The 23,081-nt window shown below is 43.7% G+C and overlaps 1 protein-coding gene across 1 annotated transcript; it reads left to right on the top strand.

The window, feature by feature from the left end:
• Positions 1-4,960: 4,960 nt before the first annotated feature.
• IBSP (integrin binding sialoprotein) lies at positions 4,961-22,993 on the top strand. The gene is made up of 7 exons (XM_077300940.1): positions 4,961-5,052; positions 10,109-10,172; positions 12,683-12,733; positions 12,835-12,906; positions 17,468-17,536; positions 20,657-20,773; positions 21,839-22,993. The coding sequence occupies exons 2-7, from the start codon at positions 10,119-10,121 to the stop codon at positions 22,472-22,474; spliced, it is 999 nt and encodes a 332-aa protein (XP_077157055.1). The 5' UTR covers positions 4,961-5,052; positions 10,109-10,118; the 3' UTR covers positions 22,475-22,993.
• The last annotated feature ends 88 nt before the right edge of the window (positions 22,994-23,081 follow it).

Here is a 23,081-nt window from a genome sequence, read left to right as displayed (position 1 = left end):
CCCCTGACTTCCCACCACCCACTGGGGGGCGCTGGCAGCAGCAGCTGCGCAGTGCCACACCAAGGGGGAACCCCAGCCATGGCAGCCACCGGAGACCACCAAAGGTGAGCCGGCGGCAGAGTGGCAGGGCAGCCCCCGAGGCAGCAGCCAGGGAGGAGAAAGAGAAGGAGCTCTGGCCCGGTACCGACTGATCTACGGACCGGTCCCGGTCTCTGGACCGGGGGTTGGGGACCACTGCCTTATATCTCATTGTTTGTTTTCAGTATTGAAAATTACATTTTCTGTTATTATAACTTTCACAATTTATTTTTGTTTTATTTAGACCTTTGTACTTTCTTTATCTCCCAAAGCAGCTTACAACTTTGCTTCATCTTCCTCCATTTTATCTGGACAACAGCATATCTTTGAGGTAAATTAGGCTGATAAAGAGGAGTCCAACAAAAATGGAGTCCAGTAGCACCTTGAAGGCCAACAAAGATTTATTCACGGCGTGAGCTTTCGAGTGCAGGCACTCTTCCTCAGAGAAAGAGGTCACCCATCAAGCTTCCATGACAAAGTGGTGATTTGAACCAAAGTCTCCCAGATCCTAGTCCGACACACAACTTACAACATACTGTATTCTGTGGTATATTTTTACCCCCAAATTACAAATGTATTTTGGGGCAAAAAATGTTCAACCAACATTTTTTGCGGTGGCTGAAGTCATTGTGTTTCCCATTATCCAAACACCCAGCCTCTGAAAACACCCTTTCACATGAGGCAGAATCTTTCTTCTGAGACAATTCACCAGTGGCATGTTGAATGATTCATACAAGTTCTGTTTTTTTGGTTTTTTTTACAAAGCTCCACATTTTATTTTCCATTTGGTATTTTTTTAAAAAAAAAAACAGTCTTTTGAATTCAAGATAACTAAAAACTAATATCAATTTATTTTATAATTTATTTTAGAACAGATTTTAGAATAAATAGACATTTTAATTGATAATGCTGTATCTGGTATATTCAGGTGATCAGGTTATGAGGAGATGTACCTCAGCAGAGCATGTTAAAATGTTTCCGTGAACCAGTGTGTTCTAGTGGGGGAATCCTTTTTGTAGCCGAAGATGTCCTGTGGTTTAGGATTAGGGTTGTTTGGGTTGTGGGCAGTAAGTGGTTGGACTTTGGGGACATTGATTCAGGTGAGCAGCCATGCTGGCCAAATAACAAATATTGAATTCAATTGTACCTTTAAGACCAACAAAGTTTAATTCTGGGTATAAGCTTTTGTGTGCACTTGTACCTGTAGAACTGTGCACGGACTTGGTAGCTTGTGCTTTGAATAAAACATTGTTGGTCTTTAAGGTGCCACTGAACTTGAATTTTGGGGATATTGTGCCAATGGGCAGGTAATCACAACCTAGGAAAAGGTTGTAGAGAAGAAGAAGAAGAAGAGTTGGTTCTTATATGCTACTTTTATCTATCCGAAGGAGTCTCAAAGTGGCTTATAGTCGCCTTCCCTTTCCTCTCCCCACAACCGACACCCTGTGAGGTGGGTGAGGCTGAGAGAGCCCTGATTTCACTGCTCGGTCAGAACAGCTTTATCAGTGCCATGGCGAGCCCAAGGTCACCCAGGTGGCTGCATGTGGGGGAGCGCAGAATCGAACCCAGCTCACCAGATTAGAAGTCCACACTCGTAACCACTACACCAAACTGGCTCTCAAGCCACTTCTCTCTGCTCTGTACCTGAAAAAGAACAAATCCACCTCAGTGTTAGTTAGTTTTCAACCAGCTGGACTCCCAAGAAATTCAGGGAGGCCGACATTGGTCTCCCTTACCTATGATCATCTGAATCCCCAGGGAATTTCCTGACATAAACTGACTTGGAATGTGAGTCTCTCCAGTTCCAAAACCAACACTTTAGACTAGCGATCCCCAACCTGTGGGCTGCGGACCACATGTGGTCCGTCGACTAATTGGAGGTGGGCCGCGAAGGACGCCTTCTCTCCCCCCCCCCCCGGCCCTTTACTTCATCCCCCCTGGCCCTTTACAACACACTTCGGGTGTCATTGTCTCCCATCACTCCCAGATGGGACTATCTCGTTGCAGAGAAACAAGCTCAGGGTTCCCATTGATTTGTCATTGTCATGAGTTAAAATTTCCATGAAAATAAAATGTTCCTTATGTTCATTGTTGCGGTGTGTCTGTATCTTATTTTGAAGGGATGTTTAAACATTACCATAGCGATCAGAGAGCGTTAGACCAGTGGTTGAGAGTAAACTACCCCCCCACTCCACCGGGCCTCAGTAAAAGGCGTTGAGTGGTTCCCGGTGAGTGGTCCCCGGCGTTGAGTGGTCCCCGGTGATAAAAAGGTTGGGGACCACTGCTTTAGACCACTACAACATCATATTGATTCTCTGTTGTTTCATGCTTAGGTTTCATAGCACTTGTGTCTTGTCATAGGCAAAGCATTTGGCTGTAATGCACATCTTCCATAAAAAATACTAATGGGTCAAGGGTCTAAGGATCTAAGGGTCAAGTGATTCCATGTGCCCACTCTACTAATGTTCTCACCAGTAAAAATTAGTTCCTAATCTAACTATGCTAAATACACATCTCCATTGACCCCTGTAGGATTCTCTTAATAATCTGTTCAATTATGCACGCTTACAGAGAACATTTACATGGGCCTACAAATCCCCACCCCCTTTCTGAATAGTTAGCACCTGGCAAGGGTGGGAATAGAAAGAACAGAAGCAGCCCGCTGGGGAAGAAGTCTAGAACAGCATCCATTTGGCCTGTGGGTAAAGTCCTCATCGTATAACCATCATCTGCTTTCCACCTCCAACAGCATTTCAGTAGGGCTGCCAGGTTTCAGGTGAGGCCTAGAGATGTCCCAAAATTACAATTGATCTCCAGACAACAACAGCGAATTTAATATATGGCTAGAAAGTGGACAATGTTCTTACACTTTTCTGTAATAGAACCACCTGCCCATCTTTCAAGAATGCCCTGTGGATATATTGGGCCAAAGACTAATGATGTTGGAGGAGATTTCTATAGGTACCATGGACTGCCAAAAAGACAAATGAGTCAGTTCTAGGTTAAATCTGTCCAGCAGTAAAGGAATAAACTATAGCATGAGAACATTCTTTGGACTTCGTTTCATTTTTAAGTTGCTGTTTATAGTGGTTTATTCAGTCGGCATTTCTACTGGTGAGAACAGAACAAGGAATTGCTTTTGACCACCATAAAGGCAGAATATCTTGTCGAATTACTTTGCCAGGAGCTAGACTTCCACTCCAGATTTTACAGAATTTCTTGGCTGCATTACAGAATCTATTCCAGGTTTGGAATTCTGGTCTTCCTTTGCATCAAGTTGATTTTTTACTGTATTCTTTCATGCTTCTCACTGGCACGTTGCTTTCTAATTTGGTAGACACAAAACACCGTCCAAGAAATTTCCAATTTAGCAACAGTCCTAAATCCCAGTCTCATACATGCATGCCAACTGCTTCTCACCAGTAGTATGGCCAAGTGCTAGACCACCAAGGAACTTAAAGATCATTAGAGGTTGTCCTGACCATTCTGTAGGTGGCCATTCCCCCCCTGAATTAGCATGGAATTCCAAACCTACCATTCTGCTAGAAGCACCCAGAAAGTGGAACCCTTCAAAGGAACCATAAAACCAGTGTCCACATCACTTGTGGTAAAGTGTAGGTCTCCAGGATTAGGCTTCCAACGTTGGTGTCCCAGGCCAGACAAAATTCAGGGTGTTTATCTGCCTTCTGATTTGGTCCCACTGATTTGGCCATACAGTATGCACTGGGCTGAACTCATATCTTTAGTATTCCTCATTAATGGAGGTTGCTATCTGCCTCCCTCTCACTAGCTTCAGACGTCATGCTGGGTATCTGGAACTGCTGAAGAAATATTTATTGCAATGAGCAGAGTTGATACGTTTTAGAATTTCTACCGAATAACACTGAAAGTGCAATCTATAGAGATACCCATTCAGGGAGCAGATCCAAGGAACTATGATGAATTGGGGGAAAGAGATTTTATAAGATTGCTGAAATTTTTCAGCAGGTTTCACCTATTCCTGTCAAAGCCCCCCCTATTTCCATCCCTGTATTGTTTTCTTGATTTAAATGACCTTCTCCGAAACAGTATTTTGCCCCATGGGAAGAAAACATTAAGTATCCATCTGGTATCTATATGTATTTTTTCCTGCGGACCAAAATAAGAGGTCTAGTAATTTTATTATACTAGGAAACAGTCTGAGAGTGGGGAATAGGGATTACTGTCCTCCCCTCGCCCAGTTCCAGGGATCTGATCCCAATTCCTCCTCTCTGCACTCTAATATTTGTTATTATATGTAAAAAAAAAAAGAATCAGAAATCTAATCATGGGCCCACTTTGGACCCCACTTCTTTCTAGAAAATAAACATCTGTTTGAGTTTTACACATTAGTATGTACCTTTTCCTTGCACGGACGACACTATTTCAACCTAGAAAAATGCATGCATTTTTGACACCAATGTTCACACTCTAGCCCACTCTTGAAAAAAATTAAACCTCCCCAAATTCACTTGTTTGCACACAGCTTTGCAAACGAAAAGTGAGAAATTCCCTTCAGACATTCTGCATCCCCACCTCCCCCCCCACACACACACAAAGAAAAACATCTTATTAAAAAATACTTCCACAACTAATGTCCCCAATATTTAGTTTTAATTTAAATCTAGACCACTATTATACATCCCAGCCTCCAAACCCATTCATCTCTGGCTGAACCCTTCAATTAAAGGGAACGATGCAAAACTCTGGGCACTAAAATGGCACATTATGTTTAGAAACAAAATCTGAGCTGGGGGGAGGAATGCTGAAGTTTGGGGGGTTTCTGGTAAGAGTCCATGTGCTGACATCACCCAGGGACAGTGGTGATTGGCTAGCAGCGGGTAAAAATAGTGTTTATATTCCAGGAGGATGACCAAGAACAAACAGATGAACTGTTAAATCTCAGTCCCTTGACTCCTTGGTGACAAGCCTGTACGCTTTGGGAACAGCAGAACAGTAAGTGGCCAGCAACTTGTTTCTGTGCAGCTAGAAAGCCTTTTCACCCTTCTTGAATGCATGGGTTTCTGAATGTCTCCTTCTGCTTGAAAATTCATCTATGTCTTATATGCAGCTGTGGATTTAACAGCGGTGTTCTTCCTACGATTTACATCAATGTTTAGTAGCTTTATTTAAAAACAAAACTAACCTTTTTGCTCACTTTCTTTGACTTGATGGGATGAAACTGGACAGAATTTGAATTTCCTGTTTTGTTTTGTTTTTTTTAAAGGCTAAGAAAAAATATTCTTCTGTTCTTTCCATCAAAGATGCTTGGAATAATTGTATTAAAGTATTGCTACTTGTATGGAGAAGGGGAGTAAAATATAATGTATTTCCAAATTAAAGAATTTCCTCTAGTTCCACATAAGAAGCCTGGACAGAATAATATTTACCACTGTTTTTTTGCATGTCCAAAACACTTCCCATGCATTGTGTTAGTATCCTTACAATGGCCTTTAAGGTAGGCCATTATTGGCATCTTCAGATTTCAGCTAGGTGCATATGTCACTACAGGTTCACCGTGAAAGGATTTCCTGGTTTACCCCTCCCACTGCAGAAGCTAAACCATAAACAGGGATGGGATACATGAAATTCAATAAGTGGTTTATTTCAGGGTTTAATTTAAACGAAAGGGTGTCTATAAAGCTGCAATCACTGCTCTCTATTCCAAAGTAACTCATTTGTATGCTATGCTGTTCCAGGACTGTAATCCTTAGGGTGGTAATCGGTCCCTAACAAGTTATTAGCATAATGACATGGGTGAAATCACTCCAGGTTGGCAGGTCACTTGGACTGAAAGAAGAAGAGCTGTTTTGTTTGTTTTTTTTGGTACCCCACTTTTCACTAACCAGAAGAGTCTCAAAGCTGCTGACAATCGCCAACTCTTCCTCTCTCCACAACAGTCATGGGAGGTAGGTGAGGCTGAGAGAGCTCTGAGGGATCTGTGACTGGTCCAAGGTCACCCAGCAGGCTTCATGTGGAGAAGTGGGAAATCTCCAGCTTAAAAGTCCACTGCTCTTAACCACTACACCACACTGGCTTTTCCTGTACCACATGCTTTCAAACGATGCTGTTGTTTTCTTCTCTCCAATTCCCCCCAAAGTCAGCACCAAGGGACCTGGAATCACTCCCAAGTTAATGTTTTGAGGTTTGAGGAGGCCACCGACCACATTCAGCTAACCGGAGACTCACCCTGTTGAGATTAATTGAACTTTTCTGTGGTTGCCTCAGTGCAATACATTATTTTCAAGTAAGGTACCCTTTGGAGTTGTGTTGAAACACAAGGTGCCTATTATGAGACAGGCTATGATGTTCTAGAATAAAGAGCCATTCTTTGATGTGGGCCAGTCCTTGTCATGATCCAGAACCACAAATAGCATGCAATCTTTCTTTCTTTCTTTCTTTCTTTCTTTCTTTCTTTCTTTCTTTCTTTCTTTCTTTCTTTCTTTCTTTCTTTCTTTCTTTCTTTCTTTCTTTCTTTCTTTTCTTTTCTTTTCTTTTCTTTCTTCCTTTCACAGTTTTAAGCAAGTTTCCATCCCATGTGGCCTTTGTCCACAGACGTCCCATGATCCTCAATATGGGCTCTATGGTGGTCAAAACCTTCCTTTTTCACCGGTGGAAGTCCTGGCTGTGACTATCCAAACACAGAGCAATCAAATGTATTCATTTCACATCTCTGTACAAGCCCACTCCCCAAACTCTGGCTTCCCCAGAATCAGTCCCTAAATCTCCAGGAATTTCCCAGCTTGGAGTTGGCAGCCCAAAGCCTGGGAGCATTGGCAGGGTTTCAATATGCAAGAGAGCAGAGCACCAAGCTGCTTAAAAGAATGGCTTTATTGTGAATAGAAACAAACTTTGTACAGAAAGAGAAGAGAGAGACCTGACTGTCTAACTGTTCTGTTGTATTCATTCAGTCTGTTCTGGAGGCAAGCAGAGAGGAAGTATGCTCAAAGGAACCCCCTTAAACTAAACGAGCCATAGTAGCAGGTTGCCTTGTTTGTGCGAACTCCTCGGGAGCTAATAGGAGAAAAACATGACATCATTTCCAAGGAAAACCTAGGGGTGATATTACTTCCCCCCCCCAGAAGTCACTGAAAATGGTAGGGTTTTATGACCTTATTGGAGAATTTCAGACCTCATCTGGTTGTTGATAACCCTATTATCAGAATACTAATTCCAAATCATACGCACATTTCCTTTACCAGTGAATGGTTTTACCACAGAATTTCCATAGATTCCTAGAAGGCATGGCGTTATTTCTGGGTTTTCCATGGAAGTGATATTATGTTCTTTCTTATGGCTGCCCCCCACCCATGTTCTGGGTTCCCCTTTAATGCCAGGCTGAGCCAGATCTTGGCATACGGCTGCCAGTCATATGGCGGGTGTGGGGAATCCCCTGCCCCAGCTCAAGGAGAGAAATGAAATTTAAAAAAATGAATTTTGGCCTATGGTGTGACATTGCATCCTAGGAAAACCGGGAGGTGACATCATGGCTCTCTAGAAATTCCAGGAAGTACTATTGTAAAGCCATAGAGTTTCAGGTTATTTCTAGAGAGGCATCACTTCACACTATCGCTGGTACCCCCCATGTCCCTCAATCTTCCACTGGTTGCTGGGCTGGCCGCTTACAAGGGATCTCAAATGTACATTTCTGTTATATTTCTGGCATTTGATAAGTTGCAGGTATTGTTCTTATGTGCATCACAATTTTCATTGTGATCAAGGGCCTGAATTTTGGAAGTAGTTTGGGCCTCTCTGGACTTCTGAGAAGGGCCATTGAACATACTGAAAATGCTTTGCTAAATTTTGGATAATAATGAAAAGCTACTTTGGTGTAGTGGTTAAGAGTGACGATCTCTGATCTGCAGAGCCAGATTTGATTCCCCACTCCTCCACATGCAGCCAGTTGGGTGACCCTGGGTTCGTCACAGCCCTATTCAAAGCTGTTCTCAAAAATCAAACATAACTCTTTCTGTACATAGTTGGTTCTCTTCTGAATAAAAGCTGGTTTGTTCATTAAGCAACCTGGAGCTTGGCTCTCTCTGCCTATTGAAACTCTGCCAACAGATTACACCTGATCTCCAAGTGACATAGATCAGTTCCTCTGGAGAAAATGGCAGCTTTTGTAGGTGTGCTTTATGGCGCTGTCCCCCACTGAGGTCCCTCCCCTCCCCAAATCCTGCCCTTTTCAGGCTCCACCCTCAATATCCAGGAGTTTCCCTACGCAGAGATGACAATGCTGGACTTACTCTGATATTAAGCAGCTTCCTGCATATCCAAGCCTTCCATGTAAGCCTGCAGGTCAGCTGAGTTCTCAACAAATATAATCAATTTCCTGAGTCCCATAACTTGTCTGGCAAGCTTGGAGCCTAAAATTTCCTATCTGAGAGTAGAAGGAGGTTTTCAGTGAGCTTTCAAGCATCCTTTCCAAATTCTGTTTGTATAATAGTGCTATATTCAGGAGTTCAGGAATAAATTCAGGAGTTCAGGACGATCAGGAAATAATAGATCAAAATCCATGGAATCGTATGACCCCTAATGATTGGCTACACTTAGTTCTCACGATCTGTGCAGGAAATCTAGAATTTGGAACCTCACAGATCCTGAACCCAAGCCCAGAACTGTCACCGAGTGACTTAGCACTTTCTTTGTTGAACTTAAAAATGTAATGAATGGCTGTTGCTCCAGAATTTATATTTTCGCTTCCTTCCTTCAACTGGTATTTAACATTCCTATGCATGGCTCAGTCTGGACTGCAGGATGGCTTGAACAAAACAGAGCATGTATTTGTGATCCTATTAGTGACGGGCAGCTCTGCTTCACATCCATCACAGGCCAATATTGGTGGGAACAGGACCGGTTTTATTAAATTTTATAGGAACTTTGTTATGAAGCAGAGCTTCTGTGAGAGCCTATTCATTACCGGGTTTCCCTCTTTGTTAATGCCTCTTTCCCTGCTTTGCAAATGTCTGGAATCTGAGAGTAGATGCTGGCAAGAAAACACAATCTGATCGCTAGGTCCTTCCTGGCCACAAGCAGGGGATGGGAGGGTTGGGTTGCCAGATCAAGGTTGGAGAAGTCTGGGAATTTCGGGGTAGAGCCAGGAACAGCAGAACAAGAACCTCAGTGGAGTACAATGCCAACATCCACCCTCCAAAGCATCCATTTTCTCCAAAGGAACACATTTCTGTAGTCTGGAGATAAGTTGTAATTCTGGGGGATCCCCATGTCCAATCTGGAGGTTGGCTCACTGGTTAGCCAAAGCAATTGGCTATATTAAAGAATAAGCAACATGACTATGGAAATAAGAATAAGCAACATGACTATTAAATGCACATAGAACAATATAACATATACTGCAGCATACCTATAAATATGCTGGAAAACTGCTATAAATATAATCGTAACAGGACTAAAAGTAGACTATAGAATAAATCAAAATGTTATACTGAACCATGAATAAGAATATGAAACAGTTGATTTATGGCACCCCATGGGGTTTTCAAGGCAAGAGATGGTCAGAGATGCTTTGCCATTGACTGGTCCATTTATTTATTTATTTATTTATTTATTCATTCATTCATTCATTCATTCATTCATTCATTCATTCATCTGTTTATTTATTTACAACTCTGGTGTTCCTTGGAAGTCTCCTTCCAAAACCTAGCCAGCAATGCTTAACTTCCAAGATTTATGAGATTAGGCTAGCCTGGGCTAACCAAGGTCAGGGCAAAATTTGCTTTAGTTACAGTAAAATACAAACTTGAAATGTTTTTTAATTCTGCTTTTATTGTTGTTATCTGCTTTGGTTCCCCATTATCTGAGGATGTAACAGGATTATAAATGTCTCAAATAAATAAGTGTCTCATTTGTTAATCCGTGTCAACATACCATCCATCCAGATATAGGGAACATATCTTGTATTCCCAGAAACACCCCAACTTATGTAAGCAACTATCAGCACCAGCTCTCCTATACTGATGGATCCTGATTGTTTATTATGTTTTGTTTTCAGACATCAGAAAATGAGGACAGCACTGCTCTTCCTCTGTCTGTTGGGAATCGCTTGCGCCTTCTCAGTAAGTCAACTGCATAATCCATTGTATCACTGCATGTATCACTGTCAAAATTCACTCGTTTCTTTATTAAGAGACATGGCAAACAGGAGCAAGGGTTTTCCTTGCTAAAACTTCCTTGCTAAAAAAAATTCCCACGAGCTAAAACTGATAAGCAAGCTTACAGGCATACTTTTATGCCTCTCTGTGAACCCTCCTCCCAGTCTGTATCAAGGCACGTTATACAATACACCGGGCCCTGCAGTTTCCGAAACCAAATTTCCCGTACAAAAGTGCATACAACATGCTAGACACTACAAGGATTCCTAAACAAAAAATACATCAGCCATGCAAGGTTAAAATAATAAAACGTTCTCAAGAGATATAATGAGAAAGAGGCCTCCTAATCTAAAAAGAACTACTACACAATTAAAGCAAGGCAAAGAACAGGTCAAGAGAACATCACAGGGCAACCATGAAGACAGAATTATAAAATTACATGGCTAGATCATGAGAACAGTGAACATGTGGACAGGGTCTTGAAGACATCTTGGTTTGAAGAGCACAGACAGGCAAGGAAGTCAGGAAATAGTGAGTCAGTGGGACTGGGGAGGAAAGTAAAACCAGATAAGTGGACAGGTAGATCTTGGTAAGGTTGCTTGACCTCCAGGCAAGGCCTGGAGATCCTTTGGAATAAGAATGGATCTCCAGACTACAGAGATTAGTTTCCCTGGGGAAAGTGGCTTCTGTAAAGGTTGGATGCTATGATAGTATACCCCACTGAGGCCCCTCCCATCTCCAGCCCCTCCCCCCAGGATTCACACTCGTAATACATCCAAGAATTTCCCAACCTGGAGTCAGCAGCAGCTGTAGTGATCAGGGAGGGAAACTTGGCAAATGGATGACAGGGGAGGGTCTTCTGGGAGTAGAAACATTAACAAGCAAAGTGGAGACAGGAACTGAGTTGGAACCTGCAAGAGAGCCAGCTTGGTGTAGGGGTTAGGAGTGTGGACTTCTAATCTGGCAAGCCGGGTTTGATTCCCCGCTCATCCTCTACATGCAGCCAGCTGGGTGACCTTGGGCTAGTCACAGCACTGATAAAGCTGTTCTGACTGAGCAGGCCTCTTTCAGCCTCACCTCCTTCATAGGGTGTCTGTTGTAGGGAGAGGAAAGGGAAGGCGAATGTAAGCCGCTTTGAGACTCCTTTGGGTAGAGAAAAGTGGCATATAAGAACCAACTCTCCTTCTTGAGTTCAGGTAGAAAGCAGAACAGAAGGCAGTTGGGAGAAGGAAAATAAGTCAGAAATGTCAAGCAAGGCACATAACAGGTCAGATTAAGCAGAGGGAGAAGGAGGGACAAAGGGAGGGAAGGCATGTGTCAACAAAAGAGAGACAGATTCCCAAGTCTGTATCCCACTTTTCAGCTAATATCTATGAAATAGTCACAAAGTGCCACGGACCACCTCTATGATCCCTAAAGCTAAAAGGGAAAGCAACTATTTCCAGAGACCTCCAGTTCCTTCCTTCAGAGTCCAGGATCCACTGGCTGAATTTCTTGCCAGTTGGCTGTCTCTATTTGTGGGAAATTGACAGGCTCAAAGAAAACACTGGGAACTGGCATCCCTGTCGTCTCTTGCTCAGGCCACACGGAGATCAGCAGTGCAAACAGCACTGGCAGGTGGGTAAGTGGACCGGAGGTCCCCACAGACCCCATCAGGGAGAGGCTCAAGTTGCTTAAAACCACAATGCCCAACCATAAAAGTAATTATGGCCATTAGGATTATTAGATTCAGGACAGGCAAAAAGATCCATTTCTTCACTCAATGAATACTTAAATGTTAAAGGGCCTAAACAGATCCTTTTAAGACTTGAACTAAGCATGCAGAACTGGCATTCTCTTGAACTAGGGGCTCAGCTCAGCCCAGCTTGAAGACCTGCCTCTTTCTGGCTCTGATCCCTGGCCCATCTAGCCTGCCGTGGTCTGCTCTGGTGACAGAAAGTGCCATCAAGTCATTGCTGACTTATGGAGACCCCATAAGATTATCCACTCTTCTTGAAGTGGCAGAGAACTGGGAAATTATTACAAGTACTGTTTCAACAGGCATTGGGGTGGAGTGGCTGGCTGCTACAGAGTCATAGAGGCCCAGTCCAGTTGGCTCCTCTCAAAGATGGCAGCATTCAAAGGAACCACCTTGATATATTTCAGCAGTCTCAGATGTTATGGCTGCAAAACTTTGGATGCCCCAACTTGTTGGGAACCCAGCCCACCCACTGGTTGCATAGCTTGGTGCTTCTCAAGAAATGTCCATCTCATTGTTCTGAAGATTTACACTAGATGTCACTGTAGTAACGCTTACTCTTCTTTAGCGGATGAAAATCTAAGGTAGAAACAGACAATGGAGGCCACATAGGAAGCCCAAGAATTGGGGGAACACAGTATGTACTCAGATGTATGTCAGATTTGAAGTCTACAAAGTTGAGCAGCTAGAGAAAGAAAATCGTATCTATCCTAAGCAATCTCCTCTTTTCTTGTAGGTAAGAAACTTCCGAAGAAGATTTAAATCAGAAGATTCTGAAGAAAATGCAGTATGTTGTCAACTTTAATGAATTCCTATTTTAAAGTGAAACGTGTGCAGATTACTTTGTATCTGTTTCAGCAACTGAGATTGTGCTTCCTTTTCTGACAGGTGTTCAAGAACAGGTTTAGGTATTTCCTTTACAGATATCCCTATCACTACCCAGCTATGAAAAGATATCAGGTATGTATGTTTGTTTATTTGTTTGTTTAGTTCATTTGTACCCCTTCTTTTTTCCCAAAGCAATTTACATGGTGGCTCAAGGACACCTACGTATGGTACCTATATATGTATGGTATTTATAGTACTGATGTATATACTGCCTCTCCAGGAAAAGAAGAAGAGTTGGTTTTTATACCCCACTTTTCACTGCTCCAAGGAGTCTCAAAGTAGCTTACAATCACATTCCCTTCCTCTCCAGGTAGATAAGGCTCAGAGTGCTCTGACAGGACTGCCCTGTGAGAACAGCTCTAACAGGACTGAGACTAGCCCAAGGTCACCCTAGCCCAAGGCTGCCTATCGAAGAGCGGGGAATCAAACCCAGCTTGCCAGATTAGAAGCTGCCGTTCTTAACCACTACTCTATTCTGTCTCAAGGTATCGCACAAGAACAATGCTGCCATAAAAACGGCATTAAAGCTTATCGGTATAAATAAAACGAATCTGATCGAAATCATCCCACCCAACAGTTGTATAATAAAAACGTCAGTCGTCACAAGGACGTGGAATGTAGAAGCAGCACCCCATACAATGGAGTGTAGTGAGCCTCTCTGCTCTGCAACATATGAAGTCTTTTTCCAGACTAACTAAAGACTTTCTCTCATTCTCCTTTTCCTGGCTTACCTCTTCCAATTGCTCTAGGATGGTTTTTGTTGTTTTCCGTTCCACACTTTGCTCCCTGCAGTGGTGGATTTTCTATTACATCACTTTAAGCCTGGCATACCTCCCTGCAGGTTTTATGCTGGACATAAATCAATGTACAACCACTAGAGCAGGGGTAGTCAACCTGTGGTCCTCCAGATGTCCATGGACTACAATTCCCATGAGCCCCTGCCAGCATTTTCTGACAGGGGCTCGTGGAAATTGTAGTCCATGGACATCTGGAGGACCACAGGTTGACTACCCCTGCACTAGAGGAAGCAAACTATGTGCAGAATGGGGGCAGAGGGGGAACCTTGTGCAGAACCTGGTGGGAGATGGGCCCCTGAAGCAACAGGAACACGCAATCAAGGAAAATGAGAATGCAGAAAAGCCCTGAGTGGGGCTACATCCGTTTAAGCCCTGTCCATGACATCAGCAATGGGCATCAGCTCATCCATTGCATCTTCCCATGGAGCAGCAACATAGGAAGAGGTGAGCTGGCATTGATCCTTCTTGCTACTGAAAAAATCTCAGCCAAGTGGCTCTTATGAGTCCCAGAGCTTGGTTCATTTTCCTAGTTGCCGCTAGCGCAATGGACCACAGGAATTTCCCCTGGAAGTTTATCAATCCCAGTGGAGGATAAAATCCACAGGACACTTATAAAATGGCCAGCTGCAGAGTAGGAAAGAACGCCGTTAAAAGCTTTGGCCAATGGAATTTTTGACCTGCTGGGAATATTTGACCTGCTAGAGTTGCAACAACAGCAAACAGTTGCTGGAAAACACAGCGTAGGAAGCAGCAAAAGAAAAGGTTAGCGTGGCCCCTGCTGCCGTTTTACAAGGTCTAACAAGGAATAAAAGTTTTACTGCATGAACTTTATTTCGTGTTTGAAGTGCTGAGTCAACAAGGTTCTTTTTTTCTGCTGCTTCCTAAATGCCACGCTGTCACCAAGCCCCGGATCATCCTCATTGCTCTCCTCTGCCCCCTCTCAATTTTGTCCACGTACTTTCTGAAGTGAGGCCTCCAGGACTGCACAGACCCCTCCAGGTGAAGTCTGACCCTGGCGGTATACAGCAGGCCTAGGAAGGCTTTTGCCTTCTTTTGCCAAGTCGTCCTTGGTGGTCTCCCTTCCAAGTATCGCTCCTACTTTGCTTTTGAGATCTCACAAGATCAAGCCAGACTATGCCGCCTTCCCTCCTGTGACTCTTTTAGTTCCAACTAAAAGTTCTGTAACTGTGCCAGAAGAGATACTGACAAGGACATGACATATTGGCTTATGTGTGTTAGTCTGAGAGAGGAGCCTTAGAGCAGGGGTAGTCAACCTGTGGTCCTCCAGATGTTCATTGACTACAATCCCCATGAGCCCCTGCCAGCAGCTGCTGGCAGGGGCTCATGGGGATTGTAGTCCATGAACATCTGGAGGACCACAGGTTGACTACCTCTGCCTTAGAGGCTGAGCAGTAGATTCCCATGTCAATGCTTTCAGGTCCTCGCTACACTCAGCATCAAGAACAGGGCTTTGGGGCTTGTGCTAACGAAAATTCTCAGTTCTGCATGTGTACAGCTGCATGACACGTGACTGATGAGTCGCAGGAGTCAACCCGTGGCAGAATTTAAACAGGCCCCAGAGGGCCAGCGTGAGAGGACACATCAGCAAAGGAGATAGTTTCAGAGGGTCGTTGTGTGAGTCTAAGATAGGAGCCTTAGAGGCTGGGCAGCAGAATATACTAAACGTTCAAATACAAATAGTTATTACTATCCATGTGCACATTTAAGATTTTAAAAACATCCGTGTTAATCGTACATCATTGCACAGATCCAGTCCATACGGACACATGGATAAAGTGAAAGTTCAAAGTACCAAATGCGTTTCAGCCCCTCTTTAGGGTCTTTCTCGGGGGTCTGATATTAAAAGGCACTCATACAATTTTGCAATTGGGACTCTAAGGTGGTAGAAAGAAGCGGAAATGAAGATATCATGTAGAGCGTTGTTATATAATAAAAATCTATTCACTGTTTTTTTATATATAAATCTGTGCATATACACAGAGGGTGATGATTACTTACTCAAAGAGGCTCCGACTAGTATAAAATTTCTCCAGACATATCTCTCCGGGAGGTCCCCATGCAAAATATTGTCGATTTTGCTGGGTACAAGATTTCAAACCTCAAAGTTCATTCCCCCAAGCATCTTGTTAGTCCCTAAAGCAGGAGTAGTCAAACTGCGGCCCTCCAGATGTCTATTGTAGTCCATGGACATCTGGAGGGCCGCAGTTTGACTACCCCTGCCCTAAGGTATGAGTGAGCTTGACTCTAATCGGCAAAGAAGTGTCCCTGGAACTAGACGCTTAGTTCAAGCAGCATCTTCCTCCACCAGCTTAAATTTTAAAAAGAGGTAATACAGTTTTCAGGAACCCAATGGGTATGCACGCCACAACATCTTGTGGACTGACAGTCATCTCTGGATGGAGAGACAGAGATACCAGGGACTGCTAATTACATGTTTTCAAGGCTGGCTCATACAAAAGAAGCTAAAAATTGCATTGTTTCTGGGAACGATGCCTCGGCAGAATGGCGGTTTGGCACGATGGTTGCAGGGATATTTTTGTGCCGATCCATGGCTTCACAAAAAAGAGTCGTACTCACGCCTGTCTTCAAATTGCATGCTTCTGGCTGTCAAGGCAACCCAGGCATGGAGCTGTGGCCATCATGGTGTCAGGATGGCCTCCCAGTTGTTTAAATACATAGAGCTATTCAACTCCTAGGGTTATGGATGGAATAGGAACCCTTTCGGACCATAGGGTTACCAAAGAAAGGTGGAGTCAGGAGATGTCCCAGAATGACATCTGTGCTTCTGACTACAGGGATCGGTTCTCCTGGAGACAATAGCTGCTTTTGGAAGGTGGACTGGACAGGATGGCATTATACCCCACTGAAGTCCCTCCCCACATCCTGCCCTCCCCAGACTCCATCCCTAACTCTCCAGGAAGTTTCCAATTCAGGCTCAGCAACCCCTGTGCTTGCTATAGATAGGCTATTCCTGTTTTCCATTCAGCGGACCTATGCTGAATCTGTCCCTTGATAGCATTGCCTACACAGAGAGAAATACTGATGTAGGGTTCAGTGAATGACACAGGATGAGCAGACATTGCTGGCCCAAGTGCCCAGACTACCACACTGCCTCTCTGGGAAGATTCTAGTGGGCTGCCAGACAGGCAGAGATAAGAGTTGCTTGTGGCCAGACGCACTGATTTCACAACCCCGTGCCTGGACATTACAACTGGATGCTCCTGTGTAAGTCAACCAGTCCATTTCTGAATGAACACTGTAGCATAATGATAGTGCAAGATCCGGCAACACACAGGTGCACCCTGGGAGCAAGCCAAGCCCCCAGGACGGCTGCCAGTGCCTCATGGTATATCTTCAGATCCTTGGCTAGAGAAATTACTCTGCATTGTGGATAGACATAGTTTTGGAGCAGGGCATTAGAGAAGGCCATGAAAGCACATCATGCACTTCTACAATGGAACCAAACATCACTCCAATGACATTCGTGAGTTTGTTTGTGCCCAGGTTTGCCCACTTCAAAGCCAGAGTTCTGTCCAGTAGAACGCATTGGTTTTCGGTACATTTCATGTGGGTGATTCAGTCACCAAATTATCTTGTGAGTGTCTTTTCCTGATTCAACATGCTTCATTTCTCTGTTCAACAAAAATAGGAGGCTAATGGTAGAGTCCTGAAGGACCATATGGGTTCCATTGGGTTTTGTGGGAATAATGCACAAGGTTTGGAGAGCAGGCATTGATAGAGACTGTATATACAAGTGCTCAGTGTTATCTGTGATGGAAATATGGGCAATACCTCAACAATGTCCCTCTCTTTAGTCTAACAGTGACTCATCAGAAGAAGGCTATGGTGGTAATAGTTCGGAGGAGGAGGAGGAGGAAGAAGGGGTAAGGAATTTCTCTGACTCAACATAATAAACCAAAAACATAGGAAAAAAATTAACCCAAATTGTTTTAATAGACTGTACACGATGAGGTTCTACGGTGAAGTTTACTAGCTGCCCACAAGTTTCCATTCTGGTTAGCTGGAGTGTTTTTAAAGCCCAAATAATTTGCAATCCTTGAAGACACAGTGAAATCCTTTGGGATCTGAATGTTTACAAAAACAAACACCACTGCCTAGGTGTCAAGAAGAAGCTTTAATAATATTTCAATAGTAGCTCTTTCTTTATTTTTTCAGAAAACACCTGAGAATGAATTAAAGGATGTCTTGTGAGTTATGGATTTTCAGATAGGTGACTGCAGTCTCAAGAAGGCAGTAAGAACAGGGCAGGAAGTTCCTTCGGCCCATAGTGGCCCATCATACAAGGCTTGGGGTCTGTGTTGGGTTTAGCAGATCACTTATTGGCAAGTCTGAATTCTGGTGATAACCACAATGGAGCCATAGGTACCCATCAATATGCAGAATCCCTTTCAAAAATGAAGCCCAAACCCTCATAACTTGATCTAATGTATAGTCCTTGAATTCTTGAAGATGGACTAAGCCAGAAGTGGCCAAACTATGGCTCTCCAGATGTCCATGGACTACAATTACGATGAGCCCCTGCCAGACCAATCAGGCAGCTTGGAAGAGGTCTGCCATACCATCCACAGTGGTTGTATGACTTTCGCTGCTCCAAACAAGATCAGGTTGTTCTAGAAATAGTCCAATAGGGTAGACCTTTGATCTGTGGGGGAAAACCCCAAGATGTTTCTTTTCTTAACCTTCCAGTTGAGCGTTATCAAAACATAGAAGCAGGCTCAACAAGGGGATTATTCATACATGTATAGGCCTATGAATAGACTATCTAAACCTCAAGTGTATTAAGGCTCAAGATACAAGAAGTTGGCATATGTATTATGGATGCATTGACTGATCATGTATATTCAGTAGTCCTAGACTACCCTGAAAACAAAGTAAGTAGGTAGGTAGGTGGGTAGGAGAGAAGGAAAGAGGGGAGGTGGTTAGCACAAGGGTTGGATATATTGGCGGGACAGTCTATTTGCCTATGCCCCCTTGAGGACTTTGTGCTCTGTGGGTATGATTCTGTTGGAGGTTCCTGGGCCGAGGGAGGTTCACCTGGCCTTGATCAGGGCCGGGGCCTTTTCGGTCCTGGTCCTCACCTGGTGGAATGAGCTTCCAGGAGAGCTCAGGGCCCTGATGGAGCTTTCTCAGTTCCAGAGGGCCTACAAGACAGAGCTCTTCCACCAGATCTTTGGTTGAGGCCAGAGCAAAGAAGACCTGGGCCCCTCACTGGCTAGCCAGGACATTGGGCTCCTCTGGGGGCATTTTTCAAAAAGGTCTGTTGATCCAGGGGGGAAGTGGGAGGTTATCACCGTCAAGGGGTAGGTTTTAGGAGGGGTTATGTTGGGGGATTACCCGCCATGAGCTACTGTATAGGAGTGGCAGGATATAAATTAAGACATACATATATGCATAAAAATAAAAGAGGAAACAAGGGTAAGTGAAGGAATGGAGAAATGAAATCCCTTAACCCTTGTCAATCATCACTTTCTCTAAGAATTAATGGGCTTCAGAAATACCTTACTTCCTTGGATTTCGCCCACCAACAAGATCCACCTCAGAGGAGCTTTAAAAACAAGCTCATCCACAAAAAGGTGCCTTATACCCACCCTGAGGGATGCTCTTACAGAGGTCTGGGCCTTGGGAATGTTTTTGCAACGTTGGGTGTTGTGCATCTTCTCCAGATTTGTTTTTACCTCAGGAGCGTATTGGCTCTCCAAGAGCTGATATAAACTCCTGAGTAAATATGTATCTTGGTATAGGCGCTATTTGGGGAGCACGTATTTTACCTGGACACTTTGTAAGAGCTTCTTCTTTAGTACCCTGCTGGTTTGCTGGGTCAATATGTGCTTAGACACTAGGGTATTTATAAAAATGAATGTTTGGCTTAAACTGATGATCAGATGCTGGAGAGGCGTCACTGTCTTCTAGGGATGCCAGCCTCCAGGTGGGACCTGGGGATCCCCTGGAATTATATCTCATCTCCAGACTTTAAAAGATCAGTTTGCCTGAAGAAAACGGTTGCTTTTGAGAGTGGTCTCCATAGTATCATGCTTCACTGCCCCAAATCCCACCCACTCTTGGCTCCACACCCCCACAAAATATATATAGAGAGAGACATACCATTAATGAGCTGGCCTCCCTACAGAAATGAAGAAAGCCTGGATATAATTTTAAAAACTGAACTCACATTTAAATTATTGTACATGGGCATTGATGTCGGCCCCTCTGAGACCCTCAGGAAAGGGTGGCAAATAAATCTGATAAAGTAAATAAATAAATCCTGCCCACTCCTGGCTCCACCCCCAAAGTCTCAAAGTATTTCCTAACCCAGAGCTGGCAACCCTCATTCCCAGGATCAGCCTTCCCCTTTTAAAACAATATTTGGAAGACTGGAGGGAAATGAGTTCTGCAGCCCTCCCCCCTTTAAATCTTTCTGCCAGTTTGACAAGAACCTGATAACATGATTTTAAAAAATGTACCAGTCCATATGAGCATGTATGTGTCTCTTACACACACCCTTGTAGGGTAGTCAACCTCTGGCCAGGGCCCACATAGGGTTGCCAGCTCTGGATTATTTTGTTTGTTTGTTTGTTTGTTCAACTTATATCCTGCCATCCACAGCAAGCCATCTCATGGCGGGTTACATAATAAGCCCATATAAAAACAATCCATTAAAACCATCAACATACGATATACAAAAACATGGTGGTAATGGACACCCTCTCTTTCAACTGTTGAGGCTACTGGGGGTGCCAGGGAGAGACTTAAGCCAACTGCCACCAGCCAATGATCTAAAAAACGTGGTGGCAGCGTATTTCTGGGGTGCCGTCTGATCTTCCACGCCCTAGCCTCAACCATATAGAGCTCCATCTTACAGGCCCTGCAGAATGCCCTAACCTTGGGAAATGCCTGGAATCTCCTGCTGTTCAGAGGGCCTAGGCCGAATGCAGCATCTGTTGAAGCTGAAATGAGATTGAAATCTGACCTTCATCTATCTGCAGGGACAGTCCAATGAAGAAAACGAAGGTGGCAATGAGAATGAAACCGAAGCAGCTGCTACAGAGGCGCCTTCAAGAAAAGGGCCAGTTAATAAAGGACACGCCAAACCTCCTAAGCAGGTGAGACTTGTGCCCAGGCAATACACACAACATAAAGTGATCCCACCTTCCCTAAGCAGGGAAGGTGTTTCATTACATACAGTGGCAGACATGCCATTAAGACTCATATTAGACATTACGTGTAAGACGTGTTTACCATGGGGACTTGCAGCCCAACGACAGGTGCAGAGAGGTGCCAGAGCCCTTCTCATCATCCTTCTGCAGAGGGTGATTTTCCCCTGCCATTTCTGAAGTGCGGGATATGGAAGGAGGGGGATTCATTGACTTCCAAAGAAATTGCCTTCTTTGTCACCTAGTAGTGTCACATTTTAATGGCCTGAGGCTCCTGTAGCTTGAATAGACCTATAGCAGGTAAGTAGCTGAAGCTTTTTCCTCCTATGGAGAGGCAGTAATGGGGAAAGCTACACCTGTGCATTTGTTTGTTACAAAGATATGGAGAATGTATACATAATTTAGACTGTGATAATGCACTGGGAGAGTCTCCTGCACATACTGAATGTATGAGAAATTAAAATCTGCTTTCGCAAGTTCCAGTCAGAATGTGACGGTAATCAGGATTCTGGCCTTGGAGCAAAGGACTACAGTAAAATAATTCCTTCCTTCCTTCCTTCCTTCCTTCCTTCCTTCCTTCCTTCCTTCCTTCCTTCCTTCCTTCCTTCCTTCCTTCCTTCCTTCCTTCTGTACATGAGCCACAAAATCTCATTTTGAACATGCTGTGGTTATTCAAGATCATATTCACAATAGCCTTTGTGTCCTATTAATTAATAAATTAATTAAATTAATTAATTACATTTATATACCGCCCTTCCCTGAGGCGCAGAGAACATGATATATCAATGTGCAGGTAGCTTCAGAGGGTCAGTAAAATATGCAAGTAAAATCATCCAGATATGTCCCTTGATTTGAATTTTGTGATTGAATGCCTCTCTCTGTCTCTTAAACGGAGTTTTACTTTTGAGAAACTGTCACCCAGAAATGGGTGGTCAGTGAAGTGATAAATAGATAAATAAAAACTACCAGTATAACCTCTTGTAAATCTGGCCTCTTACCCATGTCTTAATGCAGGTGCCAGTGAGAAAAGATCCCGTTGAGCAACCTGGGAAAGGAGGGATCAAAAAGGGTGAAAAAGACAAAGCTCCCGAACAAGGCGGAAAGAAGGAAGGCTCAGAAAATGAGGAAGACAGTGATGAAAATGAAGAAGAAGAAAATGAAGAAGAAGAGAAGGAAGAAGAGGAGAAAGTAGACGAAAACGAACAAAGTGTCAACGGCACTTCTAGCAATAGCACTGCAGAAGAGAATGGGAATGGAGCCAACGGAGAGGAGGAAGAGGAAGGTAATGAAGAGGAAGCAAAGGAAGCCACCACCGTGATTCCTACCACTGTGATTCCTACCACTGTGGCTGCTACCGTAATCTCCACAACAGAGTACCAGGAGCAATATGAAACTACCACTGAAGACCAGTGGCAGAATGTGACCCCCGAAGATCCGTGGCAGTATGACACCACTACCGAAGATCCGTATGCTTACGACACGACCACCACCACTGGTTATGAAAACGGCTACGAGACACAAACAGATTACTATGGGAACGAGAATGGGCATCCCCGTGGAGACACGTTCAGAACATATGAGGACGAGTATAGTTACTATAAAGGGCACGGCTACGATGTTTATGGCCAGGACTACTATTACAGCCAGTGAAGAAACAATGCCATTGGTTTGGCATGATGGGTGAGAATGGCTTATCATTTCAGCACTCTGCCTAGCAAAGTTTGAAACCTTCCGCCTCGCCAAGAAGCCTTCCGCCAGCAGAAGGGTCTTTTCTGCCCGTTAGCAGTAGGTTCCTTAGCCTGTAGGAAGGCTTTAGACTTTGCTAAGCAGAGTGGGAGGATGCAAGCTACTGTTTCTCACGACAGTTGTTCAGAAATGTCTACTCAGGAAGAAGCCATTGCAATATAACATGCTGCCTTTTAGGAAGATAGAAGATGAATACGTTATCGCTCAGTACGAAAACGTGTTCTTTTGTTCACTGTTAAGTGTGCTCGTTCAACCAGTATTCATATATTCATTGTGAACTTTTTCTAGGACATGCAGATTTTTTTTTAATCATTGTGTGAAGGAACATTATGGGTTAAACGGAAGTATTATCAAACTGATGGTTGTTGTATATTGTATATGCTCCAGCTATGTGTTTCTATTAAAGATGAGTTTCGAAACAGGGTACAGATTTGGTCTGAACAAAGAGATTTACACGGTTTTACTTTTTTTTCTTTAACAACCTACTTTTCTTTTGGGAGGCTCAAGAAAC

This window comes from Paroedura picta, chromosome 10, assembly GCF_049243985.1.
Source record: "Paroedura picta isolate Pp20150507F chromosome 10, Ppicta_v3.0, whole genome shotgun sequence".
In the NCBI taxonomy this organism is placed as follows: Eukaryota; Metazoa; Chordata; class Lepidosauria; order Squamata; family Gekkonidae; genus Paroedura; species Paroedura picta.
The sequence above is the reverse complement of the archived record's forward strand: the minus strand, read 5'-3'. Positions and strand labels throughout refer to the sequence as shown.

Bases quoted from the DNA above. Each gene is read 5' to 3' on its own strand.
- IBSP (XM_077300940.1), top strand. From the start codon at position 10,119: ATGAGGACAGCACTGCTCTTCCTCTGTCTGTTGGGAATCGCTTGCGCC. The intron at 12,907-17,467 runs GTATGTATGTTT...CCCTCTCTTTAG, and splicing joins CAGCTATGAAAAGATATCAG to TCTAACAGTGACTCATCAGA. The intron at 17,537-20,656 runs GTAAGGAATTTC...ATCTATCTGCAG, and splicing joins AGGAGGAGGAGGAAGAAGGG to GGACAGTCCAATGAAGAAAA.